At 40.4% G+C, this 15,757-nt stretch overlaps 1 protein-coding gene across 3 annotated transcripts; it reads right to left on the reverse strand.

The window, feature by feature from the left end:
* Positions 1–260: 260 nt before the first annotated feature.
* On the reverse strand, positions 261–15,362 carry asxl2 (ASXL transcriptional regulator 2). Of its 3 annotated transcripts, none has more exons than XM_030045131.1 (13): positions 15,204–15,362; positions 13,606–13,688; positions 13,373–13,375; positions 12,442–12,550; positions 11,832–11,973; positions 9,393–9,511; positions 8,182–8,302; positions 7,737–7,796; positions 7,214–7,374; positions 6,651–6,747; positions 6,399–6,504; positions 5,097–5,844; positions 261–4,979 (listed from the first exon to the last, which is right to left on the reverse strand). In XM_030045131.1, the coding sequence occupies exons 1-13, from the start codon at positions 15,258–15,260 to the stop codon at positions 3,111–3,113; spliced, it is 3,675 nt and encodes a 1,224-aa protein (XP_029900991.1). In that variant the 5' UTR covers positions 15,261–15,362; the 3' UTR covers positions 261–3,110. The 3 variants fall into 3 exon arrangements, with proteins under 3 accessions (XP_029900991.1, XP_029900989.1, XP_029900990.1); XM_030045129.1 differs by having other exon boundaries at positions 7,737–7,883; XM_030045130.1 differs by lacking the exon at positions 13,373–13,375 and having other exon boundaries at positions 7,737–7,883.
* Positions 15,363–15,757: the final 395 nt, after the last annotated feature.

The raw sequence follows: 15,757 nt of genomic DNA on the forward strand, positions 1-15,757 counted from the left end.
GCAGAGGACGGGAAAGCGCAGGCAGGCACGGACAAACCATGCGCGTCCACCTACTATAATTTACGCATGTGCGCACGCATGCTGGTTAAAGGCGCACTACTACTACCGCTGCTACACTGAATCATGACATAGTCCTTCGGCATATTCCACAGAACAAACAACAAATAACATAAAACTAAATAAAATGCATCTTCTTCTCTGAGATAAGCTCCAAAAATAAATAAATAAATAAACAAATAAAACAACACACACTCTCAAAATGCATTCTTCTGTTATTTATTCATTATAGCCTATATCTTTTGATAAAATACACTTTGTTTACAAGTGCTGATTACTATATTACATTCACCTGGAGTTTAAATGGAGACAAATGACACGGACAAAGAAACTCACCTTTGTGACAAACGTGAAATTTTGAAAACATTTCTGATTGCCCATGACACTTTTCCCAGTCAATTCAATGGACTACTCCTCTACATGCACGCGCACACGCCCTCGCTCTCTCTCACACACACACACACGCACGAACGACAGATATTTTAAGTCGATGATTAGACAGGAAAGGTGATGGGGAGTGCTGCTTGAATCAGTTTCAACCCTCACAAACATAGATGTCAGCTGCCTTTTGGGGGTTGTGATGAGATACATATTTATATATTTTGCACTAAAATCCAGTCCCCAGCACAGTTTCTATATCAGTAAATATAGCATTATATAATCACAAAGACATCAATCAAGTGAGACCTAATAATTTAATTGGGGATAACTTAAATTGTGTCTTCACAACTACACGGGTATACCTGCATTTAGTTTCAGTGAAATGTGTAATATTTGGGAAACCCTTGAGATTCTACTATTAAATGCCTAAATGCATTTTAATTTCCCCTTAAAAAGAAATAAAAAAAAGGACCTGATTAATCCACTGACCTACAAATGCTGCCTTAAAAACATATATTTTTTTTTTCAGAAAGTAATGACACAAATGCCCCAAATTTATCAAAAGAGCAGAAAGATTAAGGGATACAAATATTAGATATCAGCTCTATGGAAAAATAGACTGACAGATCCATTGAAAAACCTGGGCCGTACAGAATCAGATACCTGGGCAATTCGAATTACAAAAGTAGTTACTCTATGCATGGTCTGTCCAGTCTAAACAAAATCATATGGACAGCCAATATATTATTATAGTAAATACCCTGTTGATTTCAAAAACAATTAGCAAATAGATTTTTATATTAAAATATATTAATTAAAATATATTACTTTGATTAACTAGTCAGACATCAAAACAAGATCTGATTATTTTTGTTTTCTTAAGGTGACTTTGGCATATTACCACGGAAATAATTGCTATAAAACAGGCCTACTTGCACCTGTAGGAGATTTCAAAATATTATTGATACGTTTTCATTTGCAGTCAGCATGCACACCCACTAAACATCTGATGTAACGCTTTGTAGCGGCCTTTTTCCAGTGTATTGCGTTTTAACAGGTGGCAGAGTTGAGCACACATTAACACTGCTTTAACACCTCATGAAAATCTACAGAGTGCATAATGTGCTTGGAGGGCTGTCATGACACAATATGTTTGCAAAGTATACAAACAGATTTGTTTCTACTTATATTATGCTGGTTCACCCTTGTACAGTAAGCAGATTATACATGTATTGCAAATTTTCATTAGTTAATGCTGCAGTATTATGTGCTTACAATTCTTCATCAGAAATTAAGAGAGGCTAATATTCTGGAATAAGGCCGCTGTAAAGTGTCACGCCTGCCTGTTCATGGGCATGTCACATTGTACCTCTAAATCATTTATTATAACTGAAGCATGCTACGATGAACCACTCTATGATAAAGCATTTAGCGTTTTATCATAACGTACTCTTCTTCTATCTTCTTTCCACAGTAAAAATCGTTTTATAATTAACAACTGGATATGCTCAAGCAAGGTGTGCTACATGAGTAAAATAAAATTTCTACAGCTAGGCATACGAATGAGCAAATATTTACAGTGAGGAAAAAAACAGCAACGATTATCTTCATTTTCTCCTCTTAGCTTGAGTGTTTTTTTTTTTTTGTTTTTTTTTTGACATTTACCTATACAGACATACAAAGGATGAGAAATTACCCATCAAGGGAGGCAGTATCTACAAGTCTAGGCTTTTTGAGAAGGAAATGTAGGCTCACACAGTAGGAACTGACTGACGCAGAGCATGACCTTGGCCTGAAATGGAAAAAAATCTTGCCTTTGCTCTCCTCAAAGGGAACATATAGGTTATATATAAATGATTCTTACTTTCCCTCTGTTGGAACATAAGTGCTGTACATTGTTACTACCATATATCCAGGTGTTTTTTCAAGTGCTTCGCCCTGTAACTGTTAGTAAAAACAAGGTGATGTGCAATCCTCTTTTTTTTTTATAAAGTATCATCAAAATGTATTTTTATATTCTCTTTCTAAAAGTATACATTTTCTCTCTAGCTCTGAAATCTGAGTGTGATTGATATTAAATGTACAGTTTTATATAAAATAGTTACGGTAAGTTGCACTTCCCTGCCACGCTTGCATAAATGCCAAACAGGAGGTACTCTACAACCAATGATTATCATCTGCGCCCTTTTTTGCCTTTAAACCATAACAGCTTAGGCCCCGCAATAGAAAGTGTCAGTCTAAAACACAACAACACAGTCATTATGTTCTACAAAAATAGCAACATTCATTTTTTTCCCTCCTGTTTTAAAAACTACACATATATCTTTAAAAAAATATATCACACTACCCCTAGCTGAGTGCAAAACATTGCCAGATTTTACATTTGTCACAAGTCTGAAAGACTAATGATTTGAATCAAACTGATTGACGTTACTACCAAAATTGCACAAAACAGCTTTTCTTAGATGTTGGTAAAACGTTAGATCATCCAGTGTAAATTCTTTCCTCGCCAATTACAACTGCATGCAGGCTGCTTTGGCTGGAGCATGGCTAATGTGCTTCACCCCAGTAACTGATTTTGTATTGATTCTGAATGACCTGGCTCTGCTTTGTGCCTTGATGCAATATATAAAATCAAACCACATCTGTTAATTATTATTATTACGGTCAAATCATCGTACCACTAAACATGAGACACAAAGTTTTGAGGGGCCGATGCAGTCATCATGGCAAAAGGCTCCACACCCCTTGCACATGATCATTGCCTTCAGACGGCAGTAGCATTTAGATTGGACATCCTCCATGCCGGAGCCCTCGATGAAGGACTGCTCTGGCGATGGCTCACCCTGGTTACTGTGATCTAATGAATGTCCAGCAGGTATGGTGGTGACGGTCACTGAGAAAGACATGACGCTACCGTGAACACCGCTGCTGTCAGCCTCTGACAAGGACGTGGAGGAGCCTGTGCCTGCAGCACTGTGGTTCAAAGTGTGAGGTACAGACATGCTGATAGTGCCACCGTAGCATGACCCTACCACGGGTTCCTGATTATCGAGTGTTCTCTGGGTTTGAAAGGCAGGAGGCCGCTGGTGACTGGGGTCCATTCCCACGTGGGGAGACGTAAGATATGGCTCGGAATTTCCTTGATTACTATTGCAGAGTTCGAGGTGCCTCTGGTGTGACTGAGAAAAGGGGCTGGTGTCTTTGGCTCTTGCAGTGGTGCTGTTGTTATCTTCTGATTCACAGCCTACAGAAAGTGGCTCAGTCTTTATCTTGGAGCAATGCTGAAAGCTCATCGCTTCATCAGGCTTTGTTATGGAGTATCCCTGTTGCTCTATTTTAACCCCAGGAGGGACAGAAAGAAGGTTCGTGGCTGGTTCCTCTTCTTTAGTCCCGTCCTCTCCGTCAGTGTTTTCCCTCTTTAAGTTGGACACAAATGTGTTTGGGATGGCAGACTGGTGTAACCTCTTACTGCTCTCTGACCCTCGGCCATATGTTGACACATTGAGCAGGTAATGTCCTGTCATGGCAGGCCTAGGCATCCTCTTACGGCCCAGGAAACCAACAGAAAACCGGGGTCGGTCCTGACGTTCCTCTGCCTGCCCCAGCTGATGGGTTGTGTACTGGGGAGGCTGAGACCCAATAGTTCCGTAAGGTTGGCTCTGTTGGGCTTTCCTCTGCATCAGAGCCTGCAGGATCTGCTCCTGAGTCTCCTTATCAGGCAGTTCCCTGTGATGTCTTGTGTATTCTGAGAAAACCCCTGCTCGCCCAACTGTGGTGAACTGGGTGGAGATCTGCTTATCAGATCTGTGCTCATCAGCACCAGTGGCAGAGTGTAATGTCTTCCCCTTATTGCCAGAAGGTAGGCCAGTCATCTTCACTTCCACCTTGGCCAGTGGCTTTGGGAGGATCTGTTCCAAAGGAACTTCTTTGCCCTGCAGAAGCTGAGTGACGAGTGGGTTGTTTGCAGGGATACAGGAACTGGCCCTCGTTGTTGATCCAACAGAGGAGGGGATTTCCTGTCCCACTGTACTGTGGACTGTTGAGGAGGCAGGATGGGCTGCTGATGAGTCTGAAGTTTTTTTAATGCTGTGGGAACTGGCACTGATAGCACCAGCAGAATGACCTTTCTGTTTGTCATCAGCTTTGCTAAAATTAGAGGTCTGAGACAGATTTAGGTTTGGCTGACCAAAGGAGTCTGATGGGCAGGAGAGAGGTGTGCTGGTTTCACTGTTGCTGGTACTGGCTGGTAATCTAGTGGATGGCTGAGAGTTTGTTGGGCTGGGACTTGGGGATGGTTGTGTCTGCTCACCACTGCCTCCCCCCGGCCCTGGGCCTGGCACTGCTCCCTTAGATGCAGATGTTACTGCAGCTGCAGCTGCTGCTGCTCGCTGTGCTCTAGCAAGCTGAGCTTTAGCTTTGATATCAGCCAGTGTGCGAGCACCAGTTCGGCCTGGACTGCTGAGAGGGGCAGGGAGGGGTGTCCTAGGTGAGACTTGACTTGGTGACACAGAAACAGGAAGAATTCGTGAAACTGGAATCTGCCGAGTAAAAAGAAAGTGATGTTATAGCAATGTTTACAGGCATGCAGACATGTATAACCGATGGAGTAAACCATCATATATACCTTATGTTTCAGTTCACAAATTAATCCCTACCTTGAGTGGTGGAACTCTCTGATTACTTGCTGCAGTCGGTGTAGAAGGGCTTGACATGGATGATGCTGGAGGTGATACAGAGGAGACTGAAGATACTGAAGAAACTGAGGACATCCGGGGCCTTTTCTCTGGTGTCAGTTCAACCTCTAGCTCACTGAGAGACTTCCTTTTCAGTGGCTCTGTGGTGCCAGCAGGCTCAGAGATGACTGATACCACCTCCTCTTTCTCCTCACAGGGCTTATCCACAAATAGCGGCTGATCTTCTTTAAACTCAGCACTGGCCTTTGGTAGAGGGCTCTTCTTGACAGAGGAGTGGGGGAGCTCAATTTTCTCCTCTTTCACTTCCTGTTTATGTTCATTTTCAGGCAGAGTAACTGCTGTGCCTTCTTCTATCTGTTTCTCGACCACAGGTGCTGTCACTGTAGGCGTTGGCCCAGACTGTGTAGTTCTGTTCAGCTTGCGATCCTCAACATACTGCGAGCGCCGTGTCTTCATGGGCTCCGTGGAGGGGACTGACTCCTTTTGAGCAGGCTGTGCCTTCGGAGGCTCCGGTGATGGCGACAGTGTTGGCTTCATGTCTCTGGCAGCAGTAGCAGCAGCAGTCTGGCTGCTGTCCTTGGTGCCCTTGGGATCCTCCGATGCTTGAGCAGCAGGTCCTGTCTGGTGAAGGGGGGACTGGGGCCTGGCAGGCTCCTGATTCAGATCAGCCTCTGTCAGCTCTTTGGATTCCTCATAACTGAGCCCAGAACTACACACAGAGAGCAAAGAGGGAGGGAGCAGGAGTGCCAAAGAAAGAGAGAAATATAGAAACTGAATGTTTTTCTTTTTCAGGATAAACACACATGGATACATAGCTTTGAAGGACTTGTTGGGACAAAAAGCACACAACAAAGACGTGTTTAAAATAATGTGACTAAAATCAGATTAACATGATCTTTTGATTACCAACACATGCAATTTTTAGTTGCTCTGTTTATTTATATTACTCAGAGCCCCTTAATTTGACAAGCAGAATGCACTTTAGATATGTCGCTTTGTGGTCGTGACAGTGTTTTGATTTGTGTTGCTACAACAACAATGCTGACAATTTATTAGCTGAATTCAAATGAGGTCATAAAATTTTATGCAAATGGCATGACAGGTGTGGAAATAAATATTCCACACCTGTAGTGACAGAAAGAGAGTGAAATGTTTCCTCACTTATTATGAGTGACATTGTCTCATACTGCATGTGACTTAAGTTAAAAAAAAATAAAAAATAAAAAATTAAAACTATTCTAATTTTTAATCAGGACAACCTACTTTTCTCCATAGTAGTTTTCAAAGAAGGCCTCTTTCCAGTGCTCCACCTTCTTTTCCTTTTCAATTTCTTGTCGCATTCGTAACTGCAACTCAGGAGTGAATTCACCTGCAAAGAAAAAGAGACAAGTAGCAAAAGAAGAGACAGTTATTCTTTAGTCACACTGAACCTCTGCATTCAAATGACTTTAAAAAAAAAAAAAAAATTACATAAACTGAATTCTGTTATTGTCTGTGAGAAGCAGTAGCACTGACCCTCTGCCAGTCTCTCCTTCCACGACTGTGCTGCTGACGTGAAGAACTCGTTGTTCAAGGCAGAACTGGTGACCTTCAGAAGGCCATCCATGCAAGCCTGGGGAGAGGAGGGACAATATTATGATCATTATCATCACAAGCGGCATCATTGTTGATGGCGCATGAAATAAGCAATTAAAAACTGACTTTTGTTTGTAATGTATGATGTGGATTTTAACATTTAAGTTCTGTGTAGACAAATGCATTTATACAGGTTTTCCTTACATACTTCTTTCCTGCTTCCTACTTTTTTACTTTCCTGCACTCTGTCTGGAAATTATATCCATGCATAGAGATGTTTTCCATATTTTTTTTTAAAGATTTCCAAACATTTAACTTGACAGTACACAATGGAGGTAGACAAAAAAGGTGAGGGAGAGAGATTACACGCTTTTAAGTTTTGTGCTTGAACTGAACTTGTGATAACAGTATCGTGTGGGGATGGTACAACATGGTGATGACAGCACTACACTTGAAAGATTATGCAAAAGAAACATAAAAAGTATGCATAATTTTAGAGCCACCTGCTGGTCAACTTCAGGCAGAAGTTTGAGCAGCCGCTGTTGGCAGTCTGGGGGCAAGACAGAGAAGGTGTGCTTGTTGATGATTGCCCGCAGGTTGGTGTTTACCAAAATGGAGTCTGGCGTCTCCACATCTATTTTACACTTGGTACGTTTCAGTTGCCCTGCAAGGCAAAACAGGAGACGGTTATAATCGTTGATATTCCTTGACAGGCATTGTTCTCTTCAACTAAAAAAAAAAAAAAAAAGTCTAACAATTTACATCTTAACAGGGCATTTAGACTCAAATAAACGTTTAGGCTGAAAAACAGTTTTTCCTTATTAATATTTAATTTTTTGCAAATGTCGTGAGATGCTTTCACTTGTGTCAAGACATTATTCTGAGATAATGGGTTGGGTTTTTCAGTTATACAAAAAAAAAAAAAAAAAAAAAAGATTTTTTTAGATAAAAAGATAAAATAACTTGTTAAAGAAGTGGATATTTTCTACCTTACAAACCAAAAGCGAGTTGGACATGTTCACTTACGTGCACTGAGACGGCCTGACCTCTGGGAAACCTTCCTAGCGCCAACAGGGCGACACATGTCTGTTTTGACAGAGGAAGAGGAACTGGAGGAAGAGTTCTGAGGGCTTGCAGGAGAGTGGTCTGACTGTTTCAGTTCCCAAACCGATGCTGCCAAACATATGAGTCATGTTTGGATGATACAATACCTTCTGTTGTCTAATTAAGAAAAGCATTTCTGATATAAATTAATAACAGCTATACCTGGCTACTTGCATCAAAAAAGCCAACACCTTGTTATTTTTAAAACTGGATGTAATGAATGCATGCAATAAATATCAGGAAAATAAAAGCTGGAAACAGAAGTTGACAACTCAGTTCTGTGAGCTAGATGTGTATCTACCATGACAGCCAGGAATGTTAATGCTAATTTCACTCTATGTTGCTCAATTCAGCAGTTATCACTTACTGGTCTTTGTAGTAATGTTGTCAGCCATATCTTTGATGGTCTTCAGAAGCAGTCTGGGACTGGAGGTGGTTGGCATTCCCCCTTGTCTGCGCTGGTTTCTCTGCTGCTGCTGCTTCAAGGCCTAAAAACAAGCAAAATAAGGAAGGAACAAACAGCCAATAATAAGAAAAAAGTGTAACTGTGTCAATGTGTGTGTAACCCTCTGTTTCCCTGCAACTGCTCCCCCAGGCCATTGCTGTAAATAAGTAGTATTCAGCTTCCCTGGTTAAATAACAGTTAAAAACTATGTTGCAATGAAACACGAGTTGCATAACACAAGCACAAATCATCTCCATGTTGTGCATCTGTCAAGAAATGTAGTCTGATTACCTTACAAAATCAGCAGAATAAGGAAGCAACCCAGAACAGTCCATTAAGTGCACTTCTTTCTTTTCACCATTTTGAAATGAAAGAAACGTCAGATGCAGAATGAACAAAAGGTCTTGATATATTTCAGCCGCATTATCATGTTGTAGGGTTTCCTAAAGCCCAATAAACCAGTACAAATTGGTCTTACTAGACTGAAAATTCCACACTAGCACAGATGGAGTGAATTACAATCTGTGCAATCAAGTGAAATCTAATTAAATGGAACACAAAAGGCGTGAGGCAGCCAATAGGAAAATGTTGAAAGGTTGGATTATGAGAATGTTAATAAAACCAGCTATAGGCATTTTCCCTTGACGCCTCATTGTTTTCAAATAAGCAGCACAAGATGGTTAACAGACAAGGAAACGGATGTAACTAGTACACAAATGTGAATGTAGTGAAAACACCCAACAGAGGATATAAACTTAAATATGTAGCTGTAGCAAAATAGGTATAGGTATAGTATTACACATAAAAATGGATTGCAAATAATAAAAAATAAACAAAGCATGTCATTCAACAATGATGCACAGAACATGCACTGCAACTTCCATGTTCTTTACATGACACTGTTTAGGTGTGTATGTGTGTATGTGTGTACACTCCTATTGGTGCGCATGGGGTTGTGGGGTGGTGGAGGTTTATATGGCTGTATGTGGATATGAGGGTGGGGCAGGGATTCATGTAACACTTCAGGTGTGCTCATGTAAGTGCTGAGAACACTATACGGCACACTTTTTTTTTCAATTAATGCACTCAAGCGTTTCAAAATAAAAAGCAGTGCAAAAAAAGGAGAGTAGTACCTGTTTCAAAGCTTTCTTGCTGTGTTTCTGAGAGGGAGAGATGAGCTTACTGGTGGGGACAGAGGGCGATGAGCATCGCGGCTGTGGAGAAGAGGGCTGTGACTGCAGCTTGGAGGGAACTGAGAAATACAAAACCACAAAACTGACGTTACAAAATACACATCCCGAGGGAGGCACACAAACTTCATCGCACCATGCTTTTGTTTTGATGAAACTGAAGCCACTAACACACAAAGAGACAGATTAGATTACCCTGATAAAAAATATGAGATTGAAACAGCCTGAACAACTCAATAGAAAGATGACTGAGGACATTCTCTTTAGTGTCTACTTCCTCATCTTTGCAAGCTTGCAATGCACCTCTTCCACATACCGTAGCTATTCCCCTTGCTTTGTTTTTGTTGCCCTTTTAGCAGCATTTAACTTTCTGGTTCTTTGCATTGATTAATTCAAAAATAAAAACAGGACTGGAGTTGTCCTCACAGTCAGCTCTAAGTCAGGGTTATTTGCTTACCAGTTTCCACCTTGTGCATAATGAGGAAGTGGTCACACAGAAAAATACAGTTTCCTGTTTTAACAGTCACTTAAAATATTCAAGTGGCAGAGAGACATAATGAGAACCAGTGAGAGCCCAGGCTGAGAAAAACAAAATAATTGGTACTTGACGAAAAGTTAATTTTCTGAAGTTGCACTACAACAAAGCAAGATCAGGTGTACAAAAAAGGAAAAAGAAAACTCAATGCTTGCATACTCTTACACTGTTAGGTATTGTCAGTCAGTGATTTCCATTGCTTTCTAGGACTTATTTTGTTATGAGCTGCTGTAATTTGCATTTTGTGATGTAGCCACATTCCCTCAACTGACCTCATCTGCTTCTATTTCAGTTAGTTCTGAGGTTTTCCAAAATTACTTCTGACGACCTCTTACTGATGACTATGATCACAGCTGTGACCCTCACTCACTGCGTTATGATCTGCTGAGACTACAGTCAGTGAGAAATTCGTTTCTGTGGATTTCGCCCTTTGTGATTGCTCAGTGTTGGTGTAAAATGGTGAGTCCAGAGAGAAGCCCTTGCTCTTTGATTCTGAGGGACTGACACAAACACCTGTTTCTGTTCTAGATTGATTAATTTTTTTCCATGATCAATTTCATTTTAGCTGTGCTGGAAGTATCTCAATGTGAAACTGCATCCTTGAAGTTTGGCCAGTTATCCCAGAAATAGGAGAAGTACATCAATCACAAATCAACCAAGAAATGCAAGGCACATTGCCAGTTGCTGTTTTAATGGTGTTCAAGTGTTTCAGAGCAGATGCAAAGTTGGACTGTTTTGGGGAGAGACATCACATTGATCATAATTAGACATCACAGAGGTTTTATTTATTATGCCTGATCTTGTCACCATCAGTGGGGTTTCTTCAGGAAGTGAGATACTGATTCTCGAATGGAAAGTTGAGGCATATATTTCATTTTGAAAAAACAAACAAACAAACAAGTACTTTCAATGCCATCTATTCTTTTCTTTTTTTTTTTTAACTTACAAGAATGACTTTCATTTTTATCAAGTGCACAAAAGTATTTTCAAGGCCCATGAAAAGCCTTCCTTCAGCTTTTATACAAGAGGTAACATATTGGTAACCAACATAAACATATAACCAAACAACTCTGCCTACATTAGTAACCTACACTTCAACCCCCTACAAATCAAGCTTTGCCCTTCATGCGCAGATTTCCAACTTGATTATGGGTTCTACAGTGACAGTCTTGGGGGAAATAACTCATATTTCTCATTTGTGGCAACAGTGGGGGGTTTTGGCATGTTCTTAGGAAGCTTACTGATAACAATTAGAGTTGGGGAAGCAATGCTTTCTCCTCCTTCAGCAACTACTGCCAAGGTGCCCTTGAGCAAGGCACCCTCTACAGCTGAAGCAGAACTGCTCACTGGTCAATAGTCCAAGACACCAAGTGTGTTACATGCTCGCTGATTAACAGTCAAGACATCTGCCCTGGCTAAGGTGTTAGTGAGGATATCTGGGGCTTACTCTGCTTATTGTAAATGTGCCAACTTGTATATGACGTATTTTGTGAATATCACAAATATAACATGAATATTAATGTGCATACAAACACATTCTGTAACTGTACAATGTATCTCCAAAGTGTGACTGTGTTTGACTGCTCACTACCTGTTAAAACATAACTGTTCAGGGAAATTTTAGTGCTAGTCACAAAAAGTTACAACAAATATTTAATTTTTCCTAAAACCTGTTATGTAACTATGCTACACAAATGTCAAATGAATATCTAATAAAGCTATTGTAAATGGGAATTCCTGAATGAGTCGTGACCCATCTTATAAGCTTTCTGTGAAAATACAACAGATAATCATGTCAGTTATGCAGTCATACATGTATTTTTGATTCTGTAGACTGTGCACAGTACCTCTCCGCATCCACCTTCCTCTCCTGCCCTCCTGAGCAATGGCATTGCTGTTGTTTTCTGTGCTTCGGGAATCAGAGAGATTGTCACTGCTCTCCTCAGAGTCCTCCTCGGAAAGCTCCTTGGCCACATCGGAGATGTCTTTCTACATAACAACAGAGTGTATTTATTATCTTTACACAACAGATGCACAAGGAGAAGAAAAGCTAAGTGGAGAAAAAAGAAGATCACACTAGTGGGGTACCCACTCATCGCCTGCTTGCAGTATTTTGTCCAAATCATCCCTAACATTTGATTGTCAAACTGAACCATTTATTTGGTCTTTTTTTTAGCCTGACACGATACAAAGTTTTACAAATAAAGCTGCATCCATTAGCGCTATACTGTAAAATTTTAATAATTACCACCTTTGTAATGTTAAGTGGGATACAAACATAGTGGGTGCATCATTAGCTTAGCTGTACTGTGCCTGCATGGCCCATGTGTAGTTATAGGTCAAAGTGTGGGAAAATGATGCTTGGTAATTGTCTTTAAAGTAGTTTTACAAGCTACAGTATCACTATCTTTGGCCTTGGGGGCAAAGTAGTAAAAGCTGCTTTGTTGTCAGGCTAACCTTCAATGTGTAGACTCCCATTCTGCCGGGGACTTTGTAGAAGATCCCCTCTTCACCACGAGAGTTTGTGTGTAGCATTGCGTTCAGACATGCCAGCGGCGATGTTCCACTATATCATAAGAGAGAAACGCAAATTACACATCTGTTCCCCTATAAAACAAACAGCTGGGAGAATGATGCAAGAAGGGTTTAAGCCTGCTCCGATATCTGGGGGAAAATAGCTATCATGCATTAGGAGGAAATCCGTGACTTCTGCTCAGATTCACCTAAGTGTCATTGGGAGGCATTTTAGTCTATGGTTTAGAAACAATCAGTTGCACAAACTTGCATAACGTCGGTTTAAAGACTAATCTAAGCATTGTAGTGCTCAAATTAGACTTGCTTGACATAGAAATGCCTGTTGCATAAAAACCAAAAATTTGGTCAGTCGTTTCCACAGCAAATCTGTGTTAACACTGCACAATAACACTGCACAATAATGACTCAACAGTCATGCCAGAGATGTACCAAGATGTGCATAGTGACACTCCATGTTTTTTTTTGTTTTGCTTCAACTGCCATATAATTTGTTCAGTTAAATCTAAACTCTATCCAACATGTTAATTTTCTGAGTAAATTAAATGTGGCTATACTGAACTTGCCTTTCTATAATGACAGATCTGACATTATTGACAAGTTGACATGTTTTATTCAAGTAGAATTTCAAACAGCTCATAAGACTAGAGACTCTAAAGTCATTTTTATGCAACAGGTAGATTTAGATGTCACTGACATATCAGAGTAAAAGACAGATTTAAAGGTAAGTCACAACACGTCTTTATGCAACTGAACCAAGGACATTTTACTGTTAATAACATGCAAAGGGTAAAACCAAACAAAATGGCATTGCAGTGAGTTTGTTAAGGGAAGGGGGGGGCTAGCTTTTTCTTACCTTCTGGATGAGGACAGTGACAATGAAACAAAAAGAAATGAAATAATTAGAAAACGAGGGAAATTATCACGGCTATGTAAACACGTTAAAAAAAAAAGAAAAGGCACATGACATGAACAATCAATAAAAGAAGGAGAAAGCTGTAGTGCTGTCATGAAAATATGGCTTCTGTGTGAAGGACATTTACAATGACATGGCCACTGCCTCCGGCACAAAACAGAGGAATAATTTACCTTATTTCTTTCAGCCTCTCTCTTTGGATCACCTGCAAGATCTCTTTATGGCTCATGGGTGTGTTAGGGTACTTTTCCAAAACCTGAAATAATAACACACAATACATTAAACAATGCATGATAAAACACTTAATAAGGTTCAAATGGGACACAAAGTTTAAGAATAAATGCATTTATTTTCTATAACTATACATTAAAGAGATAACTACCATGTCAATCTTGAATCCTAACAAACACAGCACTCACACCACACTGTAAAACATGATGAGGCCTATGAGCTTTGTTTATATTTGCTACTTCAGTTGGAGACTGGAATATCACATTTGATTATTATATGATTTTTTCCTGTCAGTGTGTACAAAAATATGGGCTATTATACGCTGTACACAATTCTCTTTGTTTATAAAGTGCAGGGTATGACACTCTGATTTCTTCCATTGATCATATGGCTCTCTGGCTTCATCGCTTGCTTTTTCTGGTGTATTGCTGATTCACTCAATTCCTATAAGTCAAGTTTAATACTCATAAGTGGTGACATCAACTCTGATTGATCCTGATTGATCTGGGTGATTCACTGGTATGTGTTACTCATCTATGAACATCTATTGGTAAGGCACTGGCATGTGGCACACAGAGTAATGAATCACTACGGGTTCCTCGTGACAGCTGTCACTCATAATCGTTTTGATTTTAAAATTAAGACTCACTAAGGACGCTGCAAAACACATCACAACTTCAACTTTCCAAACCAGCATTGTTTATTTCATACGTTCCCAGCATTGCAATACATTGTTAGCCACATTTGGCGTATCATTAACGTGAAGAAATGGCTTTAACCAGTCATTACATTAGCCCATGCAAGTTGAGAAACTATAGCTGCTCTGTTGTGTGAACAAATCAGCCTAGGTAGACACTGCAAACGACCGCAAACAAAGCAAAACGACAAAGTTTGGTGTTTGTGTTGCTGAGAAATTTTGATAAGAAGTGACCAGTCGTTAGCTTGCTAAGCTTGATAGCTAGCTAATATGCTAGCAAGACTTAACACTGGACTCTGATGGCAAGTAAGATATCTCGCCCCAACGTTAGCATGTCAGAGATTAGCTTGGTCAGCTAGAAAGGAGCTAAGCTAACGCAATGGGGGAAAGAGATTATCATGGCTAGCTAGCTGGGTATCAGTGTTTTATTTGCGAGTTATATCACACAAACTTGTTGACGAGCTGAGTTTCATTAGCGGGGGGCTAACGGGCTAGTACGCAGCACTTTGACGTGTTTACTTCACGGTTACTTTAGCCGACTTCAAATCGTGACAGACATGACACCCGCACCGTCTAGGCACAACACACACACAGGTTCGGGCAACACGCTTGGGTGCACACACAAGCTACACGTTTAATTATAATGTGGTGGAAGGTGACTGATGAAAACTGTGGAGCTAGTGCCAGCCGTCTTCCAGGTACCGTCAACACCGAGGCCTTGCGCCGTGTACGCAACATTTCGTCTGCACCAGCAGGTCATGAACTCATAAACACAGTTGTACAAGTGGGAGCGTTCAAGGGAAAACAACCACAACAAACTGCACATTAAAACACCGAGAATACCGTTTTAGCCGCCTCTGCCCACGTCCTCCCCTTCTTTTTCTTCTGTCGCTCCCTCATTTTTGCTGTCTGCCGCGGAGTAGTGTTGAAATTTGTGTTTCAAGATGAAATGTTGCTTTAGTTACCGCGTAAGATCCACTCCGTCTGCCATGTTGGACTTACTGTAAAGAGTGTCATGTGACTCCGAAAGAAACGTCATCTTACTGTATAGCTGTCATTTCAAAGTCCTCAGTTTCCCCACATATATCAAACTACAATCCTGGTGCACATAATAAAAAAAATAAAATAAATAAAACCTTGGGAAAATACAGTAAGCAGAGGCATCATTTCAAAGTGTTTATTCTGATGTGTAAGCAAATGTAGTCTGCACAATTTCACAACTGTAAGAAAAAATAAGGCAGCTAATCAAGAGAGCACTGCAGATTTCTCATTTCACGTTTCACATTTTCAAACAACAATTTAGCTTGAAGGAGGGAAACTAAAGCGTCAAATAGCGTAAGGGCTGCACCAGGTTGTTTTGTGCCCAAAGTTCCCCCCATTCTCCTCTATGTTAACCT

The sequence above is a fragment of the Myripristis murdjan genome, chromosome 22 (genome assembly GCF_902150065.1).
Source record: "Myripristis murdjan chromosome 22, fMyrMur1.1, whole genome shotgun sequence".
Taxonomy (NCBI): domain Eukaryota; kingdom Metazoa; phylum Chordata; class Actinopteri; order Holocentriformes; family Holocentridae; genus Myripristis; species Myripristis murdjan.

Coding starts and splice junctions, on each gene's coding strand:
- asxl2 (XM_030045129.1), bottom strand. CDS start 15,260: ATGAGGGAGCGACAGAAGAAAAAGAAGGGGAGGACGTGGGCAGAGGCG. Junction 6,748..7,213: donor TGCCTGAAGTTGACCAGCAG/GTGGCTCTAAAA, acceptor TCCTCTCCCCAG/GCTTGCATGGATGGCCTTCT. Junction 6,505..6,650: donor GAAGGAGAGACTGGCAGAGG/GTCAGTGCTACT, acceptor TTTTCTTTGCAG/GTGAATTCACTCCTGAGTTG.